At 38.3% G+C, this 25,199-nt stretch overlaps 1 protein-coding gene across 1 annotated transcript in view; it reads right to left on the bottom strand.

Annotated features, from left to right (window-relative positions):
- mei1 (meiotic double-stranded break formation protein 1) overlaps positions 1-25,199 on the bottom strand; it is a 62,068-nt gene that overhangs the window by 21,598 nt on the left and 15,271 nt on the right. Inside the window, exons 11-22 of the mRNA XM_030142254.1 lie at positions 24,084-24,218; positions 23,458-23,572; positions 21,230-21,321; positions 20,840-20,987; positions 20,347-20,458; positions 18,478-18,538; positions 17,602-17,699; positions 9,164-9,344; positions 7,426-7,576; positions 6,136-6,321; positions 5,876-6,004; positions 5,414-5,603 (exon numbers count right to left, since the gene is read on the bottom strand). Coding sequence (XP_029998114.1) covers positions 5,414-5,603; positions 5,876-6,004; positions 6,136-6,321; positions 7,426-7,576; positions 9,164-9,344; positions 17,602-17,699; positions 18,478-18,538; positions 20,347-20,458; positions 20,840-20,987; positions 21,230-21,321; positions 23,458-23,572; positions 24,084-24,218 — 1,598 coding nt within the window. The remainder of the gene's footprint in view (positions 1-5,413; positions 5,604-5,875; positions 6,005-6,135; positions 6,322-7,425; positions 7,577-9,163; positions 9,345-17,601; positions 17,700-18,477; positions 18,539-20,346; positions 20,459-20,839; positions 20,988-21,229; positions 21,322-23,457; positions 23,573-24,083; positions 24,219-25,199) is intronic.

Genomic DNA, 25,199 nt, shown 5'->3' with positions numbered 1-25,199 from the left:
CTGAGATTATCTTGCATTGACTTGAGAAAATGTGGATGCAGTTGAATTTTCTACTAAAAAAAGAGTGCCTTCTCGCTACAGTGATCTGGAGAACATCAGAATATATAGATATAACATAGACGTGAAAATTACCATTCCAGGGAGAGTTGGGGGTAAAAGACAGACCGAGCGGAAGGAGGAGGGAGTGTGAGGAGGATGGTGAAGTGAAAAGAGAAAAAGGGCAGGACTGCTTAAACAGGAAAGAGAGTGGAAGAAAGATCAGGCTGAGCAGTCATCTAAATACACTCACACTTTCACCACAGCACTGCATAATATTAAAATAATTCCCCTTGGATTGCTGCAGCATTAGAGGCAAATATGAAGTATATATTAATGCAAATTACAGTGGGCTGAACAGGAACACGTGCAGGGAGAACGGTCTCTAATCCCCACAGGGCCTGGGATGAGCAGAAAGCAGGCAGAGGCTAACCACAGCAACAGTTACTGAATCCCCAGCTGGCACACTGGTGTTGTGCCCTTCAGCTGTGCTCATTAACCTGGTCAAGCATCCAGACATGATAATACCATCTGGCAGAGACCTCTACCAAAAAGCTCAATGTGCTGCAGGATATATGATGACATACTGCACAGAATGTCTAGGAATGCATCCAGTAAACCTTGAAGTGTTTATCACTAACATATTTTGGCTACAGCATTCAAACTATGTTTCATCTATGCCCCACAGAACTAAATTCTGAATAATTAAAAACAGCACTTGGTGGAGAGGTTAGCACTGTTGCCTCAAAGCAAGAAGGTCTTAGGTTCAGTACCAGCCAGCGGAGGTCTTTCTGTGTGGAGCTGTACAGGGTGTGCATGAAGTCTCTTTACAATTTAACATTACAAAACCAAATGAACAGACACATCAGTGGAAATTATTACAAAATGAAAAGTAGATATTGAAGGGTTTTTTTTGCCTCATTTAATACACCTCTATATGGACATCATTAGTTGCATGAAGCACATCAAGTCGGTACTGGATTTCTTGCCATGTTGGCTGTATCACAGCCTAATCAATGGTTTCAATGGCATCAGTGATCTTTTGTTTTAGGTCAATGATGTCCTGTATCTTTGTTCGATACATGATATTTTTAACATAACCCCACAGAAAGGAATCCAGGGCAGTGATATCTAGTGAACGAGGTGTCCAAGCAAATGGGCCATCCCTTTCAATCCACCGGTCTGGACATGTTTGATTTAGGAATCCACCAACATGCAGTCCCCAATGTGGTGGTGCACCATTTACCTGGAAAATGATGGTTGGTTGAAGGTCATCCAGTTGTGGTGACACATTCAGATAAAAAAGGTCAAGGTAAATATTTGTGCAATGCAATGTGATTAAAACTTTAATAACCGCTGAATACATAGAACAAATCTGATTACCATAGCTCATCAATTGCTATTGTAATATTTTTAAGAGACTTTGTGGACACACTATATATTCACCACATGTCCCATGTCTATCCAGGTACTCCAGCTTCCTCCCTCTGTCCAAAGACATGTACCTTAAGGTTAATTGTTGAGTCTAATGTGTCCTTAGGTGTGAATGTAAGAGGGAATGGTTGTTCGCCTGGATATGTCAGCCCTGAGATGAACTGGTGACCCATTCATCAAATATCCTGCCTTTCTCCAGTTAGGTGCTGATAGGCTCCAGGACCCTGTGATGTCTCTTATCTCAAATGATGTAAAAATAGATGGAAATGAAGAACAAAACAGAGTAGGGTTGCAAAATAATCAGTGGTTAAATTTCTCTTCCATTGTTCTGTATTAGCCAGCTAGTGTCTCTATAATGTTGGATAAATATAATTTAATCAAAGCTGTTTTATTCTCTCTTTAACTTCTGTATAAATGAGAATTTGCAAGCCTGACCCACACACATAAAACTGTTTTTACCAAAACAGTATTTTTAAATGCCCCTGTGTACTACATTAAACACTTAAGAGTTTTAAAGTTGAAACTTAGACATTTAATCTTTCTTTAAAATCTTGTCTCATAAAGCACACTCAGTGGTAGTGTAATGTAATCACTGTAAAGACACTGAAGCAAAAATAATTTTTCTAAGATCAAAATTTTTTCAGTCAGTAACATTTCACTTTTCACTCAATAACATGGTCATCTGAGACCAAACAGCCCAGGTGTGACTCGTGCTGTGGGCTGTTTATAAAGTTGAGACTTAATTAGCAACATAACTCTTTAAAGTGTTTGCTGCAAGGGGAAAAAATACCATCAGGGTGCTTCTGTTCTAAAGTATCTGACATTGTAAAAGCCCACTTTGTAAAGCAGTTTTAATATAAACAAATGAAAGCAGAAAGAAAACAGAAAAATATGCCATGTGATAAAAAGCTAAGCATTGTCTTCAGTCTGAAATGTGATGAATTTATGATATGGTGATTTAGACAAAAAATGTATAAATGTGGCAGGACCTAAATGTTTTACGCTAGCTATCGCTTCTGCAGTTGTTAAGGAATTATTGAGAATGTATGTGTCTGCCAAAGAAAATGAAAAACAGAGCTGAAGACAGTATTTAAAGGAAGAAGTAAGAAGGCAATCCCTTACGCAATGTGACTCGTCATCTTTCCAAGTACAACGTCTTTGATGTAAAAAAAAATTATACGTTTAATGCGTAAAACTTAGGGGGATTTAGGTTGATTGAATCACATAAATGGAGTACGACACTGATAATCATGTTTTCACTTGTGTATGATTATAAATCATGTTGGAAAATGAATAACTGTTGTGTTTTCTTAACTTAGAATAAGTTATTTATATTTTCACCACTATCATGTTTCTGCAGTAGCGCTTAACAGACTTCCGTTTTGGATCCAATAATAATGTGCATTACAGTCACCAACTACAGCATGTTTAACTGAACTAGAGTTAATATTCCCTTAAATATGAAGCCCAGAAAAGACAAAAAAACAAACAAACACCAACTCTAACGCAAGATGTGTGTTGTGGCCATGGCAGGGACGGTGATGGGGGTGTTCAGTTGGTTGCTATCTACTATCTATGGTTTTCCCTTCCACATTAATGTGATGCATATTTAGCAAGACTGATGTTTTTCTCCATGTTTGGGCCTTTCATCTACAAATAAATTGTGTTTTATGTTTCAACATTTAAAATTTTCAAAAACACTTGCCAAAGTTAAAGTTTTTAAAAACTCTGTGTGTGTATCCATATGAACATGGAAAACAAAGAGATTAGAAAACTCTTCTCATCCCAATTTGGGCATGCCCATTGTTGATTTGTGTAATGAAAATGCACCTGAAACATCAAATGTTGATCATGTACAGGTGTATAAGTATTATGTGCAGTAGATCATGGTCAGCTGACACATTTGGGGGATTCATTATGTAAGTAATATAAAGAAGACGCTCACATCAAGACTTAAAACCAACACAACCCTCTGCAAATCCTTGTTTGTCTGAGCATTTGTAGACGGTTGTGTTGGGTTGGGTGTTGGATTGTACTAATTTTCTGTTGTAATGTGGACAGGGTTACTTTGTAAAAAGGTCATCTGAATAGCAGTTTATTGAAAATAGAGGGGGAAAATACCTGAAAGAAAGAAACAAGAGCCACTACAGGATAGCATAACCTGCCTCAACAGAATCATCAAATGGCGTTTGTTCTTGATGTTAGACTAGCATCCTTGACTTAGCCCAGCAGCAGGAAATTGCTTATATATAGTCATATGTACAAAATTTTATTGTAATTTGCAACTAATGTGCAGTATATATACAATTTGCTCCACAGGAGTAAATCAGTTGAACTGATTTGTAGCACGCATATTAGACGGTTTTCAGTTTCTACTCTGGAAGCAAAGTGATGACTAATGTATCACAGAAAACACATGAATGACAGACAAAACAGCATAAGACTCTGCTCCAGTACATAACTGATGAAAAGCAGCAAGTTTTGTGGAGAAATCTTGAATGGTTTCTCTAGTTATGTTCCAGGAACAAAATGACGACAGACTGATGGACAGATGGATAGACATGCTGAACACCATCTCCCCCCATATTATATGCTGGAGGATAACAGTATTACTGTACATTTATTCCTGCATTTCTGGGATCTTGTACTAACGTGTGCAGACTACAGATGCTTACAGTAATGCAATATTTAAGCAGGTATATATCAAATTGATCCTACACATGTATTTCAGCTTAAAAAACAAGAATGTGGTTTAGCGCATACTATACTTAAGAATTACTCTATTATCAAACATAAGAACCATGCAAAATATGCTTAAAGCATTACTCCCTGATTAGAGCAGATTAATTTCAAATGTGAGAATCCATTATTGCTTCCTTCACTGCACTGCAGGTACATGAAGATGTCATAAATGGTTAATGTTCTGTGAATGAGCTCCATGAGGCTCTCTTGATATCACTGCCTGACTGGTTTTAAAATTCGGCACACTTTTAAACTGTAAGACTCAAATCAATCTTTCTAATCTGTTCCAGTTCAGTACATCCCATCTTATCTGTTTCAACACACTTGAGGGATAGTTGGAGAACAGATTTTTACCTCAAAGCAGTTTTCATTAATGATGCCACAAGTGTTTCTATAATACTTGGGTCTGAAATTGAAGAAACAAGTGAAAAAGTAGGTGGGGCTTACTAATACCCCCGCCCGGTCGCACAACACTTTGCCCCTCCTCCTCGCTGATACCCTGCCTACCCAGAGATTAATTTAAGTCCTACCTATCAATCTTTTTAAACCTTTTCAAAAATTTTTGTAAAAAGAATAATAAAAATTGAGAGAAAGGCACATGTGTGTGAAATTTGAAAAGAACCGGGCGAACAGTATCTGAGAAATGTGTTGGACAAATCGTCTAAGGTGAAATAAAAAAAAAATTATTTACAAAATCAAAAAATTGAAAGTCAGCCATCAAACTATGCACTACACCTCTCCTAGTAGAAAAGAACAATTTGAGAAGAATCAGGTGAATAGTGTCTGAGAAATGGGATGGGCAAAAATCTTGGATGGACGGACGGAATTCCTGGTATATTCCTGGTATATCTACACCCACTCCAGCGGGCGGGGGTATATAGGGTTATTAAAACCAACATCATGTGTCTCTTTTAGGTCTTTGGGCAACCATGTGCCACTAGAAGGGCTTCAGTACACCTTGAAATTGTCTGTACAACAAGTAGCAAATGGTGGAGACCTGTTAGCACAATGGTCCAAAATCTCCCATGGCCGCACAGCCTGAGATTCACATCAACTACAAACTCATCAAACCAATCAGTAACAAATCACAACCTATGAATGGGGGGGCTATCATTCTGCATGAGACCACGGCCATCAGATTTTTCTCTTAATTTGCCAAACATCTGTATAGCCAGTGTTTGAGTGAGCTTTTGTCCCTGGCCCTGTGTTGTATTACCTTGTCCTTGCTCATGTCCCATGTCCTCCACACTGTATCTCTGCAATGCTTGTAGCAAGGTTGGTCTGAGACTATTGCACAAGTCGGCAGCATAGTCACTCTGACCACACAAGGAGACTTCCAGCACCCTCAGGGCTCGCTCTGCCAAACGAGTCTCTTGGGTGCACACCATGTCCTGTAGTCACATACACAGACAAAAAAACATACACACATAGCATACATACAAATAAGTATATAAATAAACAATTCTGATAACATTCAACACAGATTAATTCATATATTTTGTTCAAACCTAACACCAAAGTGACTGTCAACCAGGAACTAAAAGTCAAAAGCTTTATTTTTGTTGTAGCTTCAACATAAAGTTTGTATCATAGCAGTTGCATAAAGGAATGTCCTCAAAATGTTCTTTCTTCTTAAATTCAAATCGCCTTCTGCTGTTCTCACCAAAAGGGTTGCTGTGACAGCTGGGTACTTCTCTATCAGAGTCAGAAGTTCTGTTATTTCTTGTTCCTGATCCTTATCTTGTTCCTCTTCTCCACAGCCTTTTATCTCAGCTTTCTTTTTGTCATCATCCTGTAACAACAAATACAATAGAGCTACTTTTCTAACTTTCCCTTAGAAAACAAAATACTGCACATAGTGACTTTAATTTCACTTAAAATACAGAAACTGAAAAGTGTGTTTGAAAACAATAGACATCGTACCACAGTTGACTTTGCATCTGTGCCCCACGCTTGCCTGGTTAACCAAAGTTCTAAAACCAGTGGCCCGAATTTCTCTGCTAGCTCTGGGTAGCGATAGATGAAGTGAAGCAGTGGAGGGTGGTGAATGTAGAGGGAAGAGAAGCTTTGGCAGGAGGAGAGTGCCTTGCTGATGCAGTTCAAAGAAGTCTTGAGTAGGTTGTTAAGGAAAGATTGGGAAAGCAAAAGGACTGTCAGTGAGATGAGTGTTCAGACATAAGCTAAAGGCTGCAGTTGGAAATACATTTCCTGCAATGCTAATGTAAGAGTGGTTATAACCCCTTGCACCGCAGGATGTCTACTGCTTAGTTCTCTAACATTTATAATCAATATAAAGTATATACCATTAAAACAGAAGCAGAGAATGCAGCCAAATATTGAAAAATACATGTTTATTACCTATTGTGATCACTTTGCTTTGTGTGTTTGCGTGCGTGCGTGTTTGTTTGTTAGCAAGATAACTCAAAAAGTTAAGGGGGGATTTTCATGAAATTTTCAGGAAATGTTGATACTGGCACAAGGAAGAAATGATTAAATTTTCGAGGTGAACGGGGGGGGGGTTTTATTTTAGAATCATATCTGATGTCATGCATTCCTTCACTGTGCCTTTACCAGCATCCAAAAATCATTGTCTGAAAAACTAACCCAAATGAAACAAGAAGAGCACTCGGAGAGCGCAGACCTCCGCCAAGGCAGATAGGTGGGCCCCCCCACCCCCCACCCCCGATCACCACCAAAATTAATCATTTCTTCCTTGTGCCAGAATCAACATTTCCTGAAAATTTCATGAAAATTCCTCCATAACTTTTTGAGTTATCTTGCTAACAAACGAACACGGGAGGCAGATCTGTCTTGGTGGAGGTCTGCGCTCTCCGAGTGCTTTTCTTGTTGTTTTTGTAGTCCTAGAAAAAAGGCTGAGCAATTATTAAGATTATTACAACTGAAACATCTAAAGCAGAGCCAAGAAAAACTGTACTGAACTCTAACTCCAGAGCATACTTGTCTTTTACTCTGTGCTCTATATTGTAAGCAGATATTGTCAGTGGATATGATTTGATGACTTTTTTGATAGAGTTGAAAAATTAAAAATCTTAATATTAATCTTTGCAAAGTATGAATGTTTACTTGTATACAAAAAACACAATGTCAGCTTTCCTTGAAAAACCTGCCTTTTATGCTGAATATATATCCATTTTCCTTTTGTGTATTATAGAGTGCATGGTGCTGTAAGATCCATGAACTGCTGAGTCCTACCCCATCAAGGCTGGGGCTCTTGTCCTGTGTCACTGCCAGCAGGTAGAGGGCAGAGCGGAGCACAAAATGAGGCTGGAGACAGCTGCCCTGCTCCTGCACCAAACGCAGCATGTAAACCACACTAGAGAACACAGTCTGGTCTGGGAGGAGTCTAGACACAAAAACATTCAGTATTACAAATATGCAAAGATGTGATGTAAACATTTACATTCGAACATAAACACATACACTTGGATGTCAAACACTCCTATGCAGACACATAGTGTATGTACAGTGTTTAGATAACTAAGTGGACAAAGAGCAGAAAAACTGCTCCAGGGATACAATGTTGTCTCTTTCCCATGCAAAAACACAAACACAGATAAACATAGTTACTTACAACACACACTCTCATTTTCACTAAGTACACATATGCTACACACATAGCCCTCCTACGCTATGTAAATTTGTGTCCAAAGCTCCCATTAATCTTGATGAGACCACACAGTGGCAGAGAGAGGCTTTCATCCCATTCACCCCAGGGGGTAATGCATAGCCGAGGTTTCACAGAAGGACAGATTAAACTATAACCAACCCGATGTATCTCTGAGGTCATAAAATATGTACTTAAGAACACCCTCGATGGGCTGCTGGAGCAGGGTTATTCTCAATACCGCTTAAATGTTGTATTCTCCACTCCAAAGTGTTGATGGGATTTGTGAAATATAAAGCATCTCATGTTATTTATTAGATTTTCAAAATTACTGTAAGTATCAAATGTTTCCAGCGACACTCTGAAGCATCTAAAAAACATATTGTTATTACTGAGAAGTCTATATATTTGTAGCAGAACCAGGATTGAGTTTAAGAGTTTGCACCAAGTTTCAGTTCATTTCCTAAAAACAAATAATAGTAGCTGTGTTTACATACAATATCCAGTAAATCTGAAGCAAACTTTTGAAAAGTCACAAAGGTGAAAATGAGAATTATGTGCATTCCCATAAACCGCTTTGGCACAAAACACTTAGTCTGGATTATGTCACCAGCACGTGGCGCTATATGCTATATTTCACATGGATTTATTTATTTATAATAGAAAAAGTAGAGCACTCTGTTGTTTTAATCTAAAACGGCTGACATCTCTCATGGATGATAAAGAAGAATCTTTCAGTTTCCTCATCAGTCCAAGCCTGTAGTTCCACACATGTTTTCACAGTTTAGAAATATATCCAGTGATTTGAGCATCTGCAGTAAGCAGATCAGTTCATCAATTATGAGAGTTAGATTTATTTAAAAAGGCATTTACACTTATTCTGTGTGTATTTACTCTTTTGTGGAAAAAACACCAAAAACCACCTCAAAGGACCGCAAATAAGTTTATGGAAACACATACTGTGTTACCAAGAATCAAGTAAGAGAACAGTTGCTTTGCTTAACAATACTACACAAACCCCCAAAAATTGACAAAAGTATTTTACATTTGTACCAGTAGAATACAGTTTACTGTTGCTGAAATATTCAATGACTACTTTGTTTTTTTAGAAAAACAAGAGCTGAGACTGTGGAATTTTATTGACTTGATTTGATCAAATTTTCTTTCTGATGAGCAAACCCACAGAGACATCATTAGCAAAAGAAAGAAAAAAAAGTGGGTAAGTGAATAAAGTACGTTTTTGAGTGTTGCGTGTCTTTGTTTATTCCTGCAAATGCAAATGTTGGTATCCAATCTTTTAAACTCCTGTGCATTGTATTGTAATACCTATCTCCTTGCTGTAGAGCGAGGTGGAGCATTATCATCACACAGTACTGAATGGCCCTTGGTCCTTTATAGTCACACAGCTGAAACCCTGGGGCCTCATACAGCAGAGAGGGCCAGTCTGACAGACGACAACACAGAGAGGGAAGGTTGTACAGCAAGAGACTGTCCACCTCCTCAGCATCTGTATGGGGAAAAAGCAGAAAGGAAAATAACTTAATAATCATAGAGGAATAATTTAATAAAAACAGGAGAGAGTGAAGAAAGAGGAGAGAAAATAGAAAAAGAAATGAGACTGACAGCACAAAGTACAGTGCAGAGGAATAACGCCTGAGGCCTCATTTACAAACAAGTATTACTCACCAATTTTGTGTTTTCGTCTATAGCTAAGCCAGGGCTGTATGCTATAAAAAATTTAGCTCACTGCAAAAATGAGCAGGGTTTCACAGATTTCATACTTTCATCTGCATTTGCATCAAAACATAAAACTAAGACCTATTGCTATCAAGATGTCATGGATGCTTAAATTACATTTTTGGAAAATGACATATAACGCAATGCAAATTTTAAGAGCGTTTTTCAATAAATGAGGTCCCCCATGAGTAAAAAAGAACAGTTGCACGAAGAATGTGGAAGCTTAGCTATAATATGAAAGAGATGAGCAAAAGGGTTTCCAGCGTGAGACAGTGCCGTAGAGGCCTTATACCTCTTCAAGCACTGGAGGCTGGGACAGACGGGCAAAAAGAAAAGGATTTATATGAATAAACAATACAGCAGAAAATGGAAAAGCAGAAAAAGACGAGGCAGAAGAGAAATAAGAAGCCGAGCAGGGAAGTGAGAAAATCTTCTGAAATGGCAAAAACAATAGGACAAGCTACACTGTGACGTTGCCTCGATCTCTGGGTGGTCTTTAGGGAGCTGGAGTGAATGACAGAGAGGGCAAGAAAGGAAGGAAGATGAGTGGGAGAAGAATATGAGATGCAGAATGCAGAAAGAGAAGGGGAAGCAGAAAAGAGGGCCACTGAAGAGCGACATGGAACAGAGAAAATCGTGCAGCCGTTATGAAAAGCAAGAAACAACAAGAAATTGAGGAGTGAAGAAGGAAACAACACCATATACAGTTCATGAGGGATTCATAGTGAAGCAGGGGCAGACCAAAGCGGAGAATGACAAATAAGGTGCAGTGAGATGGCAGACGGGGCTAAGGGTCACTGATGCATGACTACAAAAAGGCTATAAAGCCACAACATGGTCTGTAGGGAGAAAAACTACCAATCACCCAGAGAGGAAAACAAAGTAAAAAAAGAAATGGGACTTAAACAGAAAAAAGGAGGCGTGATAAATATAAGAAGAGGCCGAAGGGGAGGAGATCTAAGATCTAAAAGTCTGTAAGATACAGGGTATGGTGGTCTACAGGGGGCACTGAGGGCGATGAAAAAGAAAGAAGTGTTGTTGTCTAGAAACAAAAGGAAAATCTGAAGTGCACCAAATGCCAAAGTAGCAACAACCTTTTGGAAACTGCAGGGAAGCAAAGAACAGAGACAGAACATATACGGTTTTAAAGTTTTTGCTGATTAGATAAATACACACTGACTGCCGAATTTGGTTCACTCTGTAAAAAAACACACAAGCCCAGTAACACATAGCAATTCACACTAAACATGTTGCTTCGTTAAAAATGCATCAATTAAATTAGAACTTAATGATCTCTTTCAAAGCAGCAACAAAACACAGGTGACATTATGTAAAAGAAGGCAAAAATAGAAAGGCTTAAGTAGAAATAATTACTTTACAGTACAATTCTACTGCAGTGGTAAACATGGGATTGGATGGATTGGAAAGGATGAGGTGGACATTTTTCCATTAGGGTCTGTCACAATATCAGCTCTGGATAGACAACAGGGAAAATATCATGATATTGTCAAATAATTCTCTCTGTTGTTGGGTCTTTGTTCCTATCCTCCTCTTCCTCTCACTTCATCCATTCAAAGTTCTTACACAAGGGATGATACTACCTGAGGTCTATTTGTAGAACCAAGGCTCAGACAACCACTGTTCAACTCGTGTGTATGTGTTTTCAAATGTGTGTAGGTATATTTTGCATTTTGACTAGCTATTTTCTCAAGGATTGCATGAGTTTTCATTTCTGATTAAAGTGTCAGAGATAAAAAAAAATAGTGTGTTGCAGAATCACAAACAAAATACAAAACACAAAATATGTTTATACAATTGCTGTCTTCCATAAAATTTTGATTCTTTTGTCTAAGCTTTTACTTCTGGTGTGTAAACAATGGGCAAAACTGTAAAGGAAAGATTATTCTGTATTACAGGAAGTAATCTGTTAGCATTTTCCCTTCTTCCAGTATCTGTGCCACAATTCTCAAAGTCCCCCTCACTACATGAAACAACAACAGCACCTTCCAAGCTCGCAACTACAAGCTGAAAAGGCCAAGTTGTGATTAAGTCTTGGATTGTGATGTAAGACAGATCTGCCTGGTACTTTGAGGTGTTTTCTTTTGCAGGAGTTTAGTCAAATGTTCTTGATTACTTGAGAGCTATTAGTCCTAGTTCTATTAACTGAAGATATTCAGACCAAAGACAGATACATTTTCCCAAAACAAAAAGAGAGAGTTCAGCTCAGTTACAGAACAGTGTGTATATTTTCTACATATTTTCATTTCTGAAGATCTTCTGTGAAGCAGGCCTTTAGCCAGCTTCTCTAATCTGCATCACACTGACAAAAACATGAACTGGAGTTACACAGATCTCAAGAAAAGGGTTTGTGTGGCTCTAGTTCTAGTTCACCCTTCAGTCCTTCCACCTCTTCTCCTGTATCCTCTTTATCTACCTTAAGGTCTTTATGCATCCAAAACATGCAAACACACCCATATCTCTTCTATCTATTTATCCTGAGGTTCTGATTTCTGTCTTAACAATCTGAACTTGTAGGGTTTCCACTTTCAAAATTGTGTAATAATTGTGTTTGTGATGTGATGGTGTTAGGTGATGACTTCGTAAATGAGCATATGGTGTAAAACAGTGGTTCCCAATCTTTTTTGGCTCGTGACCTCATTTTAACATCACAAATTTATGGCAACCCCAGACATTCAAAATGGAGACTTTTTTTTTTTTTTTTTTTTTGCTAAAAATGATTTGTTTTTGATCATGTAAAAGTTCCCCATGTGCTTGCAATGCAATGCACAGGGGACTATTGTTCGTCGTATTTATTATTATGACTTATGTTTTATTATTATTATACAAAAAACTTTGAAAAAAAATGCAGCCCAGACCGCTGGAAATAGATCCAAACATGTTATTACAAAAATGTGCAGCCTGGTCTTGAAAGATGTGCTATGTACATGGCTTGACATTCCGATGTATGGATTTCATTAAAATTGCAGAAAACTGGTCATATTTTTCCATCCAAAATGAACTGGGCCATTTTCAAGTGGCTACCATTCCCAAACGATTCGTCCTAAAATTATTCTGTCAATGCACAAATGTTTGGCTTGGCCCAAAGATTATCTGTGTGGTCAAGTGGTAACGATATCACTTAAGTTTTTCACACAAAAATGCGAGAAAAAAAAAAACCCACCATTCATTTTCAATGGGAGCGACAAAGAAGTTGTCTGTTTTCTAACCACTACTGCTTCACCATACTTTCACCTACAGACTTCATTTAAACTTTAAAACGCAGGCATTTTTGTCATCTCTCCAAAAAATGTCTGTGGTATGAGGATGGGGTTTAGGGTTTTCAATAGGTGAGTCTTCAAAAACCCCTGAGTTGAGTGAAAATCTGATCTGCTAGAGTGGGTGATGTCATCACCTAGAGTGGAGGAGCAGTGAAAATTCACCTGAAAATTTTCTGAACAACTTGCCCTCCCGGCCAAACGATACATAAGAGGTGAATGATCTTTTCCACAAATGTAGCCACGATTCCTGGGCTTCATATGAACCCATGTTTGAAGACCTAGCTCTTTCTAAAGTGAAATGGCAGGCACTAGTTCAGGGGTAAATCCTTCCTCAGCTCCTACTCAAAGCAGTACAAATCAGTGTTAAACTGATCACTGTGCTCCTGGTGAGATGACTGTTTTTACACTGCTGTAACTCGGTCATTTCTCACGGTACAGACAAAAAAAAAAACACATCTTTGTGTTCCCCAGGTCTGTCTGCTGCTCACGATTATGTTAGTTTTCACCTATCATTTATGGTTTTCCCATAATTAGCAGCTGTTCGGGAGCTGTTTCAGTGTTTCAGTCATAGATGAGCATGCTTGTGTCCGTGTCCTCATTGCCTGCGCTGCTCGTTGTCATGGTAATGGCACATGTGGTCTGTGTGGCACAGCTGCAGACAATTAAGATAATTAAGGCTGCACAGAAAAAGATACACTAAAACAGATACAGTGAAATTAAAAATAAATCTAAATAATAAATAAGAAATAATGAATGCAATAAGAATAAATACAAAAACATATAAATATAATTAAGCTGAAAAACTTCCCATAAATTCTCTCTATAAAATGAATGAGCTCACCTGGGATCACATACACGGAACTATTCAATTAAAGGAGCCTATTTAAACACTGCTTTAACAGGACTGACACAGACTGTGGGAGGGGCTTCTCATCTGAATACAGGTCTACAGAAAGTCTGTGGTGACGTCAGTCCACACACACTGACACACAGATACACTACATCGCACAAGTCCACTGATCCGGCAAGAGGCAAGCACATGGGTTACATTTCCTTCAGGAAATGTATGGAAGTCTAGTTTGCTATATTATGCTGCAAATAAACATTAATTTTAGATGACATTTAGGCTATATAAGTATATTATTATGGATGGAGGCAGAAAAGCGCGATTGAGATTACTGCACAAAGAGAGAATTTTATGTTCCTTGGTCAGGATATGTACAGTCAGTGCAAATTAATACTGAACAAACAGTAACTCAAACTATGAATTATGAAAGAGCTGCAGCATCTTAAACCGGCCACAATGAACGTTTGAAAGATAAACAGTACCACAGTGCTTCAGTTTCAGCTTCAGAGTTTGTCATGTCTTATATGGATTGTGATTGTCTCTGTCAACTCATCATATTTTTTATTAGTAAGTTTTTTATTTTTTTTATTTTTATCCATTAGTAGAAATTTTGAGCAACCCCATTTGAATTCCAGGCAACGATAAGTGGAGTCCTGACCCCAAGGTTGAAAAACACTGGTGTAGACAGTGATAAATACAGGGCTTGTATTTAGATTTTTTTTTTTACTAACACTTCAACAAAATTGATTTGTGTGAATCAGGTGCATAGTCTTTTGAGTTTTGGTGGATGGCAACAATTTGTGATGTTTGGTTAACAGAACCAGGTTTAGTTTTTGAGCAACTGAGAAAACTCAGTTAGTATGTTGTGTTATTACTAAATTATTGCCTGTTTTTTTTTTTATTTATCCATTGTCATTACCAATCTTTTAACATGTTTGTCATTATGTTATGGTGTGTGCTGCTTAACCTCTTGGCCATGTTTCCCTTGTAAAAGAGATCTCGATCTCATAGGGATTTTATCTGGTTAAATAAAGGTTAAATAAATAGAATAAAATATATAATGCCAGAGCTCACTTACACACATGCAAATGTTCTACCAAAACAACATCTTTGCCAGGTATTGTCACTGCGTAATCAGTTAAGTGACTCCAAAGAAAGAAGCCAGAGCCCCCCACCCCACCCACTACCCTTTATACTAGAATGATAATAGATAAAGGCAGACACAAAGACGTACTGTGGACAAAGATCTGGTTATGCAAGACTAAAGGAAGATTGATGAGAAGAGAAGGATGCACCAATAGATGACAGGAGAAACAGATGGGAGAAAGACAACAAGCAGACCTACAAAGCAGGTTGATGTGACACAGAGCCTCCTGTTCATGTTTTGATCAATGGAAAAAAATGGGAGAAGAGAAGAGAAGAGAAGAGAAGAGAAGAGAAGAGAAGAGAAGAGAAGAGAAGAGAAGAGAAGAGAAGAGAAGAGAAGAGAAGAGAAGAGAAGAGAAGAGAAGAGAAGAGAAAATATTAGAAACAACTTTTTAAAAAAGAAAAATACAATTAACAGTAAATAAAGGGGATCATTTTAAAGTAAGAGAAACCAGGAGGGTGAAATGAAACTGAAACAGATAAGTGTGATGAAAGGAAAGAAAATGTTGACAGGCAGAAAACAGAACAAACAGGAGTCTGGCTCCACAGAACTCATTATTCACAGCCACAAACATACATAAATACATAGACACAACACACATGCAAACACAAAGACCTACACACTTACCAGTACAACTCTTACATCTCATTACTTCAAAGAAATATTTTACTTAACCTTAGTCTCAATGTCACAACATGTCTTCTGGGAATAGCTGCAGTTTCCAATAAACTGTTTTCTTTTTTGCTCTTTATTTTAGGGGATGTTTCAGTGATGTGGATGCAGTTTGTATAGGGATAGTGCTGCACTGTTACACTTTCCTAGAGTTTATTTTCTTTAACATCCTTTACATCAGCACTGCAATATGAGAAGCGCTCCCCTTTTGATTACTATCTCCCATTATGGGCCGGATCTACTAAGATCCCAATTTGCATGTAATAATTTGCTTGTGCAATCTACAATTTCGCGTGTGGAATGTGACAACGGTTTGCGGGTGATTTACCAAGATTGCTTGCGCAAATTACAACAGGTGCAAAGTCTTGGAGACCGCCCAATTTAAATGAGGGTTTTGCATGCACTACTGGAGACACTACACTCTAGAAACTGCTCTGAGGTACACCAGCACTAATGGGAACAGTGACTGAAGGATCCAGACGCACGGAAATGGGACGTTGGAGGAGTTTTGTCATAGAAGGTATAGCATGACTCATTCATTCATTTATTTTTAATTTTAAAGGTGTGTGTGGGGGGGGCATATGTCTCAATGATCTTTTCTTCCGTCACTCCAAAAATATTCACACAAGGGTGAAAAATGTGTTCTCTACATCTTGTTTCATCATTTCAGTGTCTCCTAACCACAGCCATGTGTGCCCAATTACGCATTCAAACCATTTGCACCTCCTTTTGAGACGTGGTAAATATAGGCGCAGTTTCTATGAGCAAAAAATTGCTTTCAGGTTTGATAAATCACTTTGGGTGTGCTAAATTAATATATTTACATTTTCTCCTCCCAGCACACACACAACTGCGTGTAAACGCCCCAAATTGCAAATTAATTGTGGCAAATGTACTAACTGGATGCAGACGTGCTATTTTGTACCTTTGAAAGACGCAACCCTTATTGCACACTGTTAGTAAATCAGTTTGTACAATGTTTTGCGTATGCAATGAGTTTGCACGTTTTAATATACATAAACCTTTGATAGATGTGGCCCTATGTATATTGTGCTACATAAGGCTCAGCATTGACTTTTTTTTGCACAGGAAATTCAACATTCAAATCAAGCCCTTTTCATACATACAACTGAGAACAGTTTGTCCATGCTACACAAAGAAGTACAACTACTGTGTGTGACTTCATAAACACTTTTTTTGAAAATCAGCTTTGACAGATTTGAAACACTCTCCAAAACAGGGTGACGCAGAGAACAGGTATCACAGGTGGGAATGAGAAGCGCTTTAAAATGTTACTGATGGTTCAACATGAAGTGAGAAGAAAAACACTGTGTCATTGTGTGGGCGAGAGATAGAAACATACATACAAAACAAACTTAACAAAACAATTACTTATTTAATTCTTTCTTTGCTCTTGCTGCTCTCATTGCTCTCATTTTTTACAAGATTATTTCAGCTTGTCTGACTGAGTAATTAGAAATAGACAGACAGACAGACAGACAGACAGACAGACAGACAGACAGACAGACAGACAGACAGACAGACAGACAGACAGACAGACAGACAGACAGACAGACAGATAGATAGATAGATAGATAGATAGATAGATAGATAGATAGATAGATAGATAGATAGATAGATAGATAGATAGATAGATAGATAGATAGATAGATAGATAGAGAGAGAGAGAGAGAGAAAGAGAGAGTTTAATTTAGCTGGGAAAGTATTTCATAACAAAATAAGACAAACATTATGTTCTGTTTGTTTGTTTATTTATATATTTATGTTGCCCAGAGGGCTGTGCAATCTGTACAAACTCTAGCACTCTCTGTCCTTTGACCCTCAGTCCGGGGGAAAATTCCTTGGATATTTTGTACAGCTTGAAAAAGAATCAGTTTGAACAACTCTCTTGACACAACTTCCATTACAGTAAACAAAGTTTCTTGAACTGTATCAACAGTTCATTCAACAGTACCACATATCTGGTAAAATGGTAAAATAACTTCATTGCTTAGAAGATGAGGGTTTTTGTGGCGCTGCATGCAGCTCTGTGTGTGGTGTATGTGTGTGCAGATTTGCATACCATGCTGGTAGGAGTCTGAAGTGGGGTCTGACTGGGTGAGCAGACACATACTGAGTTTCTGTAGAAACCCACAGCAAGATTCATTCAAATGTGGATTCCTGAAAGAATTGGTAGGAGGGAAGAATACAAACACAAACAGTGAGAGAAAATAAACATGAATACAAAGAAGAGACAGTACAGACAGCAAGAAAGAATAAGGGCACCTGAGACAAACACAGCACACTGCCTCCACACTGCACGGTCAATACAGTGCAGAAAAAAAAAGATGTGCAAAGGACAGGATGTGCCTCAACATAGTCCTTTCAAATATCAAACACTGTCACAACATGGTTCAGTTTCATTATAACTCAGACGGAAGGGTTTAAAGCCTACCAGTCAACTGCATTTATGACCACACTAACACTCACAAAAGACATAAACCCTCAGACATGCTCATGTTGACTGAGAACAGTACATATGCTTACGTACACAAAAACCAAAACGTCAAACACGCACATACACACACACACACACACACACACACTGCAGACTTTGAAGCTGTAGATGTACTGCTTCAAGACACATACAATGCTGAGGACTGGCTTATTGGAAAAAGAGTCGACAGTGACTCAGAAATGACAGATGCCTCCGACTGTGTTATCTGTCTCATTGTTCAATGTGCTCTGACAGGGAATCATAATGAGACCTCAACTTTTAGAGCCTCACACATGCGCACATGCATGCATACACACACACACACACACACACACACACACACACACACACACACATACACACACACACACACACACAAACACACACCTTTTAGACAGCAGAGCTTTGTTAACAGCTGTGCTGAATGTGTGTGTGTCCTCAGGTTATCCTGTTACAGTGTACCTGTTTCCTGCACAGAGGAGCCCTTTGTGTTCCAGTGCCAGCCTGTAGAAACCAGAGGATGCTGCAGGGAAGAGGAAGGGAAGAACAGAAAAAAGGAAGGATGAAACAGAGGAATGAGAAAGTCGAGAAGGATGCTAAAACATGGATTATGTAATGCCTTTCAAAACAATTTACTTCAGTACATCACATGCTTGAGAAAAGGATAAATTAAATATGTACTACATCAAAGCGCCGACAACTAAAGCAGACAAACAGCTTTAAGAGCAGTTGTTCCTTCTCTGATCTTCTAATTTTGAGGACACTAAAATAAGATCATTGGACAGGCCAGTGAGCAATGATTTGTAAGTAATCAGTAAAGGAGAAAAAGAAAAATTAGAAGCAAAGTAGGTAGACGGGCATCTAGCAGTGCAGTGTTTTAGAGAAACAGACATCTGACAAAATAGGGACAGCATATTTACTTAAAGTCCATGTAAATCTGTACTTAATGTCTTGGCTGTTTCACTACTGTAGCCTCATATTAGGGAGACATTTTAATATCATAAAGCAACTAACTGACTTTAATTTTTTTTCTGGATTTATGGACTTATACCAAGATACTCCTCAGCTTCAACTGCAAAAAACGTGTTCTACTTTGTGTACTGCTCTCAGCATTAAGTTTGTTTTTAATGCCACCATGCTGGCCAAGGTGCCCAAGGCAACGAGTTTCCTTTCAATAATTGTGGGTAATCATGCAAACTGCCAGGATTGGACAGACTGCCTCTCTAAAATGATGTGAAACTTCATAAAGTCCACTTTCAGGCAGATAGCCCAAAACTCAGTGGCAGCAAAATCAACTTTTGGCATTGCTCATACTGGCATAATTATGGATTATAAAGTTATATAAACATAGTCTAGTGACAGAGAAGTAGAGGAGAAAACAACCTGTTATGTGATAAAAGTAAATTACTTTGAAAGCTCTTTGTATGAGTAATTTGGTATTAAGTTTTATAGTGAAGACGATGAATTTGTTCCTTTAATTGAGACTTTTAAGACAAACAAGATGTAAATGGGACATTAAAGCCTGTTAGCAGGAGCATGCTTTTTATTCCCTTGTAGGTTAGACACTCAGACACATTTAATGTTTTTGGGGCTGGCACCATGTGCTGTCAGCAAGACCGGTAGCGGCGTACGTGCAAAGCCTGCAGTATAGAGACTGAAAAGATGAGGCTACTTTAAATAATGAGGTGCATGGAATGTCTCCCAACTTGCCCCACACAGATTTTGACATTTTAACATAATTCCACTTACCCACAAAGATCCATCAACTTCAAAACAAACAAATATTTTATTCAGTTTCTGACAGATATCAATCACACATAACTGTAAACTGAAGAAAATGTGTAAAGCCTTAGTATCTTGGATGTCACAATGGTCTGTGTGTACTATACTATTTAGAGAGACCATCTAAAAACCAACCAATAAAAAAAAGTCCAAACTAACAGTTTCTCCTCAATAATGTCATCAAATTAAGCCCTGCTTAATATGTGCCCTATTATATGATAAAGAAATCTAATACTATAGGATGCAGTGACATACTTTTTCATTTCTCATTTCTCTTTTATTAGTGTTTTAACTTTGCATGTCTGAAACTCTACCATGAGATAATAACACTTTCTGTTGTAGCAACCAGACAGTAAATGTTTAAAAGTTTTCCAATATGGCATCAGTAACACATCACAGGTAGGTTTGTTTAAGTTAAGTGGGAGTTTTGTCTGCCATCATTTCAGACAAAACAACAAGACATAGAGTTTAGGGCATCACAACCAAAAGTCAAAATTTATTAAATCAAAATTTAAACTAAAAGATTTAGCAGTGTGTTACTAAACTCACCTATCTTATTTGCAAAGGCAGGCATGAGAGATGGAACAAGGGTGAATTGGGAGGATAGAATGGAGTAAAAATACTGCAGTATCTGCGGGCTGGGTACATGCTGGCACATCTTCTACACACAAAGACATAAGAACAACATAAACCATTCAACACAGAAAGCATTATGTGTTACACAAAACAAATTACAAGCACTTGCACAGATCTACTGATTGAGGGTGTCCATGTCTACACAAAACTAATGAAGACAAAGAATGTGGTCCCTGATTATTAGCACAGTCATTTAGAGGGGCGAGACAGAGCATGGTAATCATTGCAACCTAATTCTCAGAAAAGAGATGTGAGATGCACATCATTTTCTCAAATGTTTAGCTATGTGTGTTCGTGCGAGAGAGAAAGGAAGGTGGGATGGGAAGATGATGAAGCAGTTGTGTGTATCTATGTGAGTGTTTGTAATGTAACTGTTGGTGTGTGAACATGTGCATCTGGCTCTTACAATGACAGTCGGTATCCAGACAGAGTCACAATGGTGCAGTAGACACTGACACAAAGACTCAAGTGAGTCCTCAGCATGGCTGTGTTTAAATGGAGCTGTAAATGCATTCTCTTTCAGATCAGGGTCTGACGCACACTCCTCAGCCAACCTAAAATGTACATACAAACCCATAAATGCGAACACCCACTAATAGAAGTAAAATCTGCATTCACTAAACTCTCTCATCTATTGGAGAAAAACACTTCAAAACATGGCAGCACTTGCTGAGGTGGGTATGTTTAGAATCAATTATCAGAGAAGAAAACTTAGGAATGAACACTTTACAAATCAGTTTATTCTTGAACTTATTCTATTAAGCCTCCTGAAGATGAGTATTGATGATGTGCTGACCTGCAGGCAGCCTGAAAACAGACCAGAGCCTGGAGAAGAAAGCCTTGAGACCTGGAGGCCTGGCTGCGGGCGTCTGACTTCTTCAGATTCCCCTGGAGGGAGAAAAGAGCCACATGAAGAGAGGAAAAGAGAGAAGAGAAAAGATGAGCAGTAAAAGATGCAAAATGGGAGAAAAGGAAGAAAATGTATAAATCATTTTGTCTCACATCACAGTAACTTTGTTTTCTAATACAAAGTGTATTACAGAAAAGCAGTCATGGAGGACTGTGGTTGAGGTTTCTTACTGGGCTAGGGTTTGTTAATTGATGCAAGAATCAAAGGTTTGACAGCCAATTCTCTTTTTGGGTGTTTAGTTCTCCTGCTGCTATAGAGGCCTCAGCACAGGAATACTGCACTTCCCCCTCATGTGACTTTGACAAAGGCCAGACATTAGAGCTCAGACCCTGGAGGAGGCTCTCAAACCCCAGACAAGTAAAGTCTTTTAAATGACTTTTGTTTCATCTTTTCTTGTTTGCATTAATGTTCTGCCTTGTTTGCCTTGTCTATTTTACATGTTCAATGTGCAATATATTGTATAGTGTCTTCTATTTGTGTAGATGCAGCCTGTAACCAACTGAAAACCCCTTGTCTCATCCTCCCCTATGGCAGCTGTCAAAAACACAAAAACTGTGGAAAAACTCAAAAGGTCCTCATTAGAACCAGTATTCAGTTTGTCAATCATGGACTATGTTTGTGTGACTGTATGTAAATATATGTAGTCTGTATAAATAAACTTTATAAATATATTAGGAGGAAACCTAACATCACCCCTTGCTAATGCTAAGCGCTACCTCACTGACTCGGAAAAATGGTAAATTTCCCCAAACATTGTGCAACAATGTCATTTTACAGTCTTGTTAATGGAACTATTAACCAAAGTCACAGTGGAGCCCAACATTGCAGACATCATAGCCTGTTATCTAATAAATGAGATCTGATTAATGAAGCAATAATTGGACCACAAAATCATTTACTAGAGGTTCCCCACAAAATGGATTAAACCAGAATGATGTCTGGAAAACTGACTGATGTCATATTTTTAGAAAGAAGTTCAGTGTAAGTCTATGGGAGCCTGATCTTTTCTGAGCCAACCCCAAGCAACCACCATCTGTATTACAACTTGCCCATTGCTTTAACTAAAATATGCTTAAAGGTTCAGTGGGTAATACTTAGTGACATCTAATGGTGATCCCACTCAATCCCCAAACAGAGAAAAAAAAGGCAACAAACATGGCAGCAAAATATGGTGGACTTTAGGGGACATCCTGCCCTCTCTCTGTAGATATAAACAGCTTATTTTATGATAATGAAAACACAACAGTTTTAATTTTCAACTGATTAAACACTTATGAAAAAATAATTATTAATATCATACTCCATTACTGGAATTGTATCGTCCTAAATCCTAAACACATTGAGTCTTTAATGAGGCAGTTTCAACACCACATTGCGAGGGAGGGGCATTGTTTTAGTGACTACTTATTTTCTACTTTAAATGCTATCTGTATGTGCCCTTAAAATGCATGTTGTGTTGCAGTGAAGCTTGATGAGTATTAGTTATGCATTTTCCCGTGTGCATTTCCCTAAGGAGAAGTAGAATCAAAAGTGGTGGGATAAATTTTGGCTTAATGCCCACACAGACGTTATTGATCTTCAAGGGCGGCAACTGAGGCAGAAAATAGGGCTCAGACTTTCTGTCACCCTGTGTGCACCTGTTGGCAGCTGTATGGATGTATTATAAGAAAGGTTACAGCGTTTTCAGTAAGTACTGGTACTCCCTTGTCATTTTTATTAGAGAAACATTTTGGGCTATATGCAAATCTAGGCCTATTACACTATCTAAGGTGATTCATTCTTTTAATTGTAACAAGTCAGCAAGCCAAGTAAACATAATGTTGACATCTGAATGACAGAGTTGACAAAAACAGAACAAAACAAAAGGCAGCAATGAAGCACAGCTGTTAAAAAAACATTACAGCAAGAAGAATAACATCTCTTTGATGGAACTTGTCATTCTAATCCAATCAACAGATTTTTCAGTGTCATTTTTAAAACATACTGATCAGCACCAAAATGTTTCTGAGAACACCATAAAAATGCCGCACAGAAAACTCAGTTCTTTCCAAATTTTGTTTCTTCTAACCTTGGTTTTTTATTTGTGGATAAAATATGAAGCAAAACTAACTCACAGAACTTTGTCGATGAGCATGGGAAGGTGGTGTCAGATCAGACAACCTGTTAGACACAGCATCAACCAGTGCTTGGAGCTCTTTGTACTGGACTGGTCTGGACTGGTGGTTCAGTCTAGAGATATAAACACAGAAGCAGTTTACACAGACCTTAAATTAAAAAAAACGCTATTTGAGTGTTATAAGTGAGTGAAAAGAGAAGCCAGAAGCATTGAAGGACATATGCTGTGTTTCTCTGGGAAGGAGTTAACTCATTCAGTCGCTCCTACTCACAAAGGTCATGAAGTGTATAAGTGTCCTTGATAAAACACTTAAAGCTATTTATGTATAAATGTGTCCTTGAGTATATGTGTAAGTGTGAGTGTACAAGTTGGCTCTGTTATTGTGCAAATGGCTCTACATACAGTATTGGTGTGTGCTGTATATGCTGTGTTCATTGTGCTATTAACCTGATTGTGAGTCAGCATTTAATTAATTATACAGTGTTTCAATTAAAGATTGTTTAAAAATAATGTATTAACAATTATGTGTCACTGATTTTGGTAACAAATTATCACAGAATATGGCTGTGTGAGTGTCCTTGACAGCATGCAAGTCATTTTTTTTACACTGTGTGTTGTGTATACCTGAACAAAGTGCAGGCAGCTTTTGCAGCCTGTGTAGCGACGAGCAGGCAGGGGGAGGAGACTCCAGCTACCACAGCCTCTGAAACAGCTACAAACCCTGGGCCACAGGGGAAGAGATGCACGCCTGGGGGCTGCCTGTACACACACATACTATATATGTAAAGCAACACTCCCACAGCTCCCAAGAAATAGAGTGAATGTTGTTCTCAGATACTTAAATGATATTTTTAATCTCCTACAGCTGCAGCTGGAAAAAAAGATCCTAGGTTGGAAAGAAAAACAAGAAAGTACAATACATTTGATTCACAATTATAAACAAATCATTAAACATGAAGTCAGTTACAATGATAAGGTGCTGTGAAGGCACTGAAGACTGCAAATAAAAACAGAGCCATGGCAAAGTCTTTAAAAAACTTCTTGGTGATACGGACTTTCAACATAAATGTCAATCCAGACCTATCAAAAAGCTGACAGTCTGTTCTTTTTCCTGATCTCACACTCTGGCTTGCTGTGCCACTGTATCCTGAATTTCAATGAACCTGTCCTCCATCTGTCTCACTAAACTACACACAGACACTTACTGCCTCTTTTTCAAAGCAGGGACACATAATAAACAAACAGTTCTGACCCTTTGGTGTTAAAAGATCACTAGAGTTTGTCTCTGGGCTATGATGCAGCACCACAACAGCTGTCGACTTGCTTGCTGTTGCCACAACAGAGGCCTCATAGAACATTTTAAATAACACAGTCGTGAGCATAAGGAGGCATGCACGTGTTATTTACACACATAAACTTAAGACCCAAACACACCAAATGACAGCCAAAAAATAGCGTGCTCACGCACTGCAAAATCACTGGCACTGACACACATGCACTGTAAAAAGACACCTTAATAACCAATTTGAGTTCAGTCTCTCACTCACACACACCCACACGTAGTTCAGCTTGTTCAGCACTTTAGGAGCTCTGGTGTAGCTACTTTTTCACTGTTCAGCTCAGCGTAAAGGACAAATTTCCCTCGTCGTTTAGAATCTCTTATCCCCTGTATCATTGCAGTGTGACAGGCAGAACGTTCCATTAAAATTATGTCAGCCCTGCAGAAATATGACAGTGTTT

This window comes from Sphaeramia orbicularis, chromosome 8 (genome assembly GCF_902148855.1).
Source record: "Sphaeramia orbicularis chromosome 8, fSphaOr1.1, whole genome shotgun sequence".
Classification (NCBI taxonomy): Eukaryota; Metazoa; Chordata; class Actinopteri; order Kurtiformes; family Apogonidae; genus Sphaeramia; species Sphaeramia orbicularis.
This window is presented reverse-complemented; position numbering and strand designations above follow the sequence as displayed.